Here is a 7050-nt window from a genome sequence, read left to right on the forward strand (position 1 = left end):
GGGGGGGGGCATAAGGGGAACACCCACGCCTCCCTTGTTGGTCATTTTTAGGCTTTAAAGCACAAAAAAACATCTTGTTGGCTCGACAACTTCAGTGATAGCAATATTTTCTTAGGACAAGTATATCATAGACTGTGATAGTAGACTTCCACCTATACCATTCTATCAATATGCCTCAAGTCTACTCTGCAGGGGGAACTTTTATGGGAGCCGAAGGAATTCAGTCTCAACTTATTGATTTGGGGTCGGAGGACCTGTCCAGTAAGAACTTGACTTGACTTGCAACGAGTGTTACACAAGTCATGAAACAGCTGATGGTAAAAACTTTGTCGCTGGCCACCTACGCTGTAGTTAAAGCAGTGGTGTAGAGGTGAAAGACTGCATTTAATCCACTGAGCCATCACTGTCCCTTCAAAGCCAAGTTCTTTATTATTTCAGATCCTGGTCTTAGCTCCTACAAGAGAAATTGCAGTGCAGATTCATGCTGTTATCACAACTATTGGAATCAAAATGGAGGGCTTGGAATGTCATGTCTTCATCGGAGGGACTCCTTTGAACCAAGACAAAATGAGACTAAAAAAGTGTCACATAGCTGTAGGCTCTCCAGGTAAGAGCACACTTCACTATACTTTAGTCACAATTCAGTGACACGCTTTTCAACAGAACAATATTTGGTACATAAATGCACTCTTGAATTCTTGTCCTATAGTCACAGGGGACAGTTTCAAAGCCTGAAGCAAAAGAAAAGTAGACCAGAGAAGTATTTTTAGTGAGTGATTAGTCTAAATATGCTTTTTAAAAAAGATTTATTTAATAAGTGGGTTAGGTAACGAGTCTTTGATTTGCAACAGATAAAGTGTCTTGTCTTGTCTCAACCAGATTCTTTTCATAAATATTTTTGGAGCTCAAGTGTCTCACTTCTCTCATCATGTAGGTCGAATAAAGCAACTCATAGAATTGGACTGTCTGAATACAGCCAGTATCCGCCTTTTCATTCTTGATGAAGCTGACAAGCTTCTGGAAGAAGGCAGCTTCCAGGAACAAGTCAAGTAAGAAAAATACTAGTGTTTCTCTCATAAGCCTAGCAGTAGTTTTAACATGCAGAATCTTTCAGCTCTAAAATATGCATTATGTGGGATACATTCACTTTCAATATCTTACTTTCTCTTAGCTGGATTTATTCTTCTTTGCCAGCCAACAAACAGATGCTGGCTGTTTCTGCTACCTACCCTGAATCATTGGCTAATGCTTTGACCAGGTACATGAGAGACCCTACCTTTGTGAGGTTGAACCCCACTGACCCAAGTCTCATTGGTATGTATAAGTTGCACATCCATAACTTTAATGTTTTTAGGCAAATAAAATCTGAATGTATTTAACATTCAGCTATGAGTATAATTAATAAAACAAAAAAAAAGTTTCAAAATACTTGGTTTATCACTTTTATTTATAGATTACATGATTTGTTCAAAAGAGTGCTTATACCCAAACTTTTCTTAGCCAAAGTATCTATGATGGGAGAGTGGTTATTTTTCTCTCTGTTGTGGGTTATCTTTTTTCCATAGCTTCAAGAAAAGATTCCAAACTTTAAAGAAGAATAGCCTTCCAGATTCCAATTCAGCATGTGGTGATATTGGTTAACTAATATTTCCCAGTTCTTTAATGTTCTTATTCTAGCTACAACTACATATTTGAATCAACTTTTTAATACCAATTCATTGCTAGTTTTATGTGAATTTTTTGTACTGTTAACCTTACCATGCTTTGATTTCTTGCACAGGGCTGAAGCAATATTACAAAATTGTGAATTCTCATTCACTTCCTCATAAGACTTTTGAGGAGAAGGCGCAGCACTTGCAGGAGCTCTTCAGCAAGATTCCATTTAATCAGGCCTTGGTCTTCTCAAATCTGCATAGCAGGTAATAAGAACTTCTTAAAACTAACAATATGATGTTTGCAGATGTCTGTGAACAGTGGGCATAATATATTCCATTTTTATAGCACTTTTCATAAAGAGCCCAAAGTACTACACAACCTGCATGCAAATTTCAACTCCGAAATGCTACCGTTTCTGGAACGCAGGGCTGCAGCTTTAATGGATGGTACATAGTACTAAGCGAGTGTAGGGGTAGGGGGGAATTTTGACATCAGGGTAATTTCTGTATTTACCTGAGTGCTGTGGGAACTAATGTCTGTGCACACTTGGTTTTTGAAGTCGAAGCTGAAAGATCCATCAGTTGCAAAATTGCAAAGTGTCACTGTACCTAACTTAACAAGATAAATGGCTGAGACAACTGCTGGCATTTTAATCTTTGGCTGTAAAAGAGTTGAAAGTTCAGATCTGATGCTTAGGCTGTTAAGTCATTTTCAGTCTGTCATCTTGAAGAAACTCTGGAAGCATGTAATTTTATTTACAACCTTTATGTATATGTTGTATTAGGGCTCAACACCTGGCTGAAGTACTGACATCCAAAGGTTTTCCTGCTGAGTGCATTTCAGGCAAGTGCATTTGGAACTTACTGCTTCTGTTAATTGGAATTCTATACGAAACTGACCTATAGTCATAGTAGAAATGTAGCCATTGGAGTATTCAGGACATAAGCGGGGACTTGGGGGCATTTATATGAATAATTTACAGGTAATGTTTCACCGTTCATATTTTGGCAGGTTCACTGAAGAATCTTTAAATATTTGCTTAAAATCCCATTTACTCTTTGGAGTACTGTAACAGATTGATGTATTTGGAAAGGAAAGTCCTCTTGTGTTTGAAATGTTCAGAAGTGTGGAGTAATTTGATGCATTTGGGCACTTATTAAGAATATCTCTCAATTAGAAGCCAATGAAACAAAGCTCATCACAATTATAACAAAACCATCCTTTTTTGTTTATTTTGTAATTAACACTAATCCCTTTTCCTGTAGTCTCCCCTTGCTGTAAGAATATTTGCATCTTTATGGTAGTTAGTAAGTCAAACTTATTTGCATTCCATGTTACCCAAGTTATTAAAACACTTGAGAAAGGGATAATCTCTCAAAAAGAGATTAATTTTATACCCTACTTTGTTAATCGTGTTTTCAAATTTGTCTACTTTCCAGTCACCCCCATTTCCTGGTGTAGATACAACATGTCTTAGAATTAGTGCCTGAAGGATGGATGCCACTTCACTAGCTTTCAGGAGTAGAATTTATTGAGCCTTGTTTTCCCTGGGTTTGAGCAGCACAAGGCTAAATAACCTAAATACTCTTTCAGTTTCTAAATATTCATTTTTGTTTCTTCAGGAAGTATGAATCAGAACCAACGTCTTGATGCTATGGCTAAATTGAAGCAGTTCCATTGTAGAGTCCTGATTTCCACAGACTTAGTGAGTTTTTTATTCTGTTAAGCAGAAGTAGTTCTCTAGAATATAAATTCATGTACTGTAGAGCTGACTTGGAGATAGAGCTGATTAGCAGTATTTATAGAACATTTATCTGAAAATAGCAACTTTCTGTCCCTGCGGAGCATACAAACTGCCACCCAGTTTTCATCTTCAGAAAACAAAACCAATTTTCAAAGTCTTTTAAAAAACATAAAGTTTAAATACTTATTTCTTTTTAATTACCTTTTTGTAATTAGGCTCTGGAAGGCTATATGAATTTCAAAGAAATAAGTGTCTATCTTTTGATGATGGTATGGGGGGACAGAAGTTACTTTTCTCCTTCGTGTGATACCAGCACAACACCTCTTTGACGTTTTAAGGAGAGCAGTAGCAATATCTCTTTTGTCTGTGGCACAGGAGTATTGGCTGTGGTACGATTTTTTTCTTTACACTTAAAAACATGAAAAGACCGGGCAAGGTTATTCCTTCCTGCTGTCTTCAGTTCGGTGATTGAAGTTCTACCACCTAAAAATATTACTGTTCTGTATATTTCTCCTAAGCTGGGAGCATATGTGCTCCCTTAGTACCCAGACATCTGCTTATTCTTCCTCCACGGTAATACAAATGATCCTCCAGTTGTACATCTCAATGCCAAGTGCTTATACACTTTTATTTCTAGCTAACCTAAGCAAGCCAGGAAATTATAGTTTTCACATAGTGTGTTGAAATACATAGAATTTACAGAAGGGCCTCCTGAATTGATAGATGAACTGCATCTCTTATATGACTAGTCACCATTACGTCTGTTTCTCCACCCCCACCCCCCCTTCAAGACTTCTCGTGGAATTGATGCTGAGAAGGTGAATCTTGTCATCAACCTGGATGTGCCTTTGGACTGGGAAACGTACATGCATCGGATTGGCAGAGCTGGACGCTTTGGTAAAACACTGTTGTGGGGTTGTGCAGCTGCAAGCGGTGCATCTGTGGAACTGGCAAGCTAATTCTTCCCTCGCTCCCTGTATTGTAGGAACCTTAGGCCTAGCTGTGACATACTGTTGCCGTGGGGAGGAAGAGAATATGATGATGAAAATTGCACAGAAATGTAATCTTCAGCTCCTTCCTTTACCAGGTACAGTCTGTCTCCTGAATATGTCTGCATTAAATTCTCTTGGTTATTTTTTTGGTTTTAATGTGACAGTTGAATTCACAGGTGGTCATGATGAACAGTGGTTTAATATACAGATACTATGCAAAGTCTAATAGCTGCATATATGACTTGTAAGGCAGAGTGTTGGTACTGACAACGTACATAAATATCTCTTAACTAGGTGGCCTGTACCTTTATTTTAAATCACTGCAATTATACAAAGCAATACAAAATTAAAACTTACTGTAAACTTAGGGATAGATTTTCATAAGAAGGCAATGGGAACTGCAGAATGGAGTGCTGAGGTCTTGTGGGCTTTATGGGTACAATAGTGGAGTGGAAGAGAAAGGAACTGGGAAATCTGAATGGATTCACCATCACTTTTCCCCAACAATAGAATTTACCTGTTAGCAATGCTTTGTATTTTCCTTTCCATGCCTCTTTTAACATTTTTAATATATCTTAAAATTGATGTTTTTAATTAGGATGTATGCTGGAGCAGAGAGGTAATAAATATTGTATTCTGTTTGACCATTGTTAGCCATAAATATATCTTCTAATAACCTGAGTTATTGCTCTTCTCTATGGTTACCCTTGGAATAATAGGCATAGTTTACCGTGAATAATTTATGAAAAGAATGATATTCTAATAGAGAAATGCATCTATTGTATTTTTTTAAAACAAAAACAAAACTTCCACCAGAAATACAGGTAATATTTATGGAAAAAGAGCAAATTTGACAGCTGTCACTTTACAATCTGTTTATGATTTGGGATTTTGTTATATAGCGTGCAAAACATACTTGTTTCCTCGGGATCAAGAAAGAAGTCTTGTGCTGCTTTTGACTGAATGGCTGCTTTTTTCTGTTGTGCAGAACCTGTACCCACTGGATTGATGGAGCAATTTGCACAGTGGGATGTAGAGGTCACTGCTATTGCCCATGCAGATGCTTCAGTGAATGCTCATATCTTGACCCATAAAAGACCAGAGGAGTCAATGCAGCGCACACACGTAAATAGCTGTGCTCAGATACCCCAATGTGATCCTGCTGTTCCAGGTGAAAATTCCTCCATGTCCAAGCCAAGAAGGGTTTCGAAACAGAAGCAGCTACTAAAAGGCTGCCCAGATCATGCAAATACAGAAAAAACTAGCAAGAGTCCAACGACATTAAACTCCAACGCACAGCAGAGAAATCAAATGGCAACGGCTTGCAAAACCACTGAACAAAATGTTGATCAGCATCTGGACAAGGAAACCTTAAAAAATACACTCCCCAAAATTCCTTGCCTGTCATCGTTTAAGAACCCACAGCCTGCCATTCCATGGAGCTTTGCAGAGTTCGTTGAAGACTATGAATACTTTATTAAAGAAGGGTTGGAGAAAAGGGTTGAAATCATAAGAAGTTACACAGGCCCTGGAGAGCAGTACCAGCACCCTAAAAATGGTGCTTTTGAAAAGAAAGGGATGGAAGAGGTTATGCACTCAGTAGCAGACAGTGTCTCATTTGGGGACACTGATAGTGATAGTAACTCGTACAGTTCCAGAGCTTCCTCTCATAGTAGGGGAAACAAGTCATACTTTGAAGCCTCTTCAGATACTCAAGAGAGAGGAAGTGATGTGCTCATTATAGATCAAGCTCCTCTAAACTATTCCCAAAGCATAAGCTGCTCCCTGGGCTCAGTGGAGCACCAACAGATGCCACAAATCCAAAAGCACAGTCAGGTGAAAAAGAAGGCGGTGAAACAAAATTCCAAACGATGTAAGAAAAGCCGCCACCAACAATCCCCCAGTCCTCCAAAGAGAGGAGCTCAGGAAGACTGTTCATACAGCACTCAGGATGAGAGCTCTCCTGGCTTTCCCTATGAGACTCAGAATTATGACGAATACTGGAAGTCCTATTACCGAACATGGCAGAGTTATTATGCTTCTCACTCTTACTATAGGAAATTTCATAGGCATTTTAACTGGATGACTGCTTATCACGCCAACTCTGTCTATCTTCAGGAACTGTTGAAGAGTGATTGGTGATGGGAGAGCAATCTTCACTGCAGAAGGACTGATACTTACCAAGAGCTATCCTCTAAGCTCAGAAATTGACTTAAAAAATAAACAGACGACTGTTTTTAGATTGAAGTAAAAATGCTTTTTTTGTAAGTAAATTCTTTCTGGGTAAATGTTTTATATGCATTCCAGTGAGTTGGTGTTGCAACAAATATTTGTCAATAAATAGAAATGACTTGTCTTATACATCTGGATGGTCCGTTTCAATCTTTTAAGTGAACAAAAATGCAGAATCCGATTAAAGACACTTTAGATGTAAGAAACCACATTTAAAAAAATCAAACTCAGCCAAGGTATACTGTCATCTATAATTTTCTGTGCTATTCACTGTTTTTGTGATACTCCATGGGTGAGGTTGCATTTGTCATTAAAAAACCTCCAGAAGTTACTCATCCCAGTTTTCATAGTGCCTTCTTAAGCCGAGCAAAAACTGCTCCTGCTATTTAATAGTGGCAGATTGAAACCTGCTTATCTCAATTAATA

General features: G+C 38.2%; 1 protein-coding gene across 1 annotated transcript in view; it reads left to right on the forward strand.

The window, feature by feature from the left end:
- The window catches only part of DDX20 (DEAD-box helicase 20), a 7043-nt gene extending 290 nt beyond the window's left edge, over positions 1 to 6753 (forward strand). Inside the window, exons 2-10 of the mRNA XM_026661143.1 lie at positions 423 to 607; positions 935 to 1049; positions 1172 to 1314; positions 1781 to 1919; positions 2441 to 2499; positions 3279 to 3361; positions 4192 to 4297; positions 4386 to 4487; positions 5381 to 6753. Of these exons, the coding sequence (XP_026516928.1) occupies positions 423 to 607; positions 935 to 1049; positions 1172 to 1314; positions 1781 to 1919; positions 2441 to 2499; positions 3279 to 3361; positions 4192 to 4297; positions 4386 to 4487; positions 5381 to 6534 (2086 nt within the window). The 3' untranslated portion in view covers positions 6535 to 6753. The remainder of the gene's footprint in view (positions 1 to 422; positions 608 to 934; positions 1050 to 1171; positions 1315 to 1780; positions 1920 to 2440; positions 2500 to 3278; positions 3362 to 4191; positions 4298 to 4385; positions 4488 to 5380) is intronic.
- The last annotated feature ends 297 nt before the right edge of the window (positions 6754 to 7050 follow it).

The sequence above is a fragment of the Terrapene carolina genome, unplaced genomic scaffold, assembly GCF_002925995.2.
Source record: "Terrapene carolina triunguis isolate 2854851 unplaced genomic scaffold, T_m_triunguis-2.0 Scaffold926, whole genome shotgun sequence".
NCBI lineage: Eukaryota > Metazoa > Chordata > Testudines > Emydidae > Terrapene > Terrapene triunguis.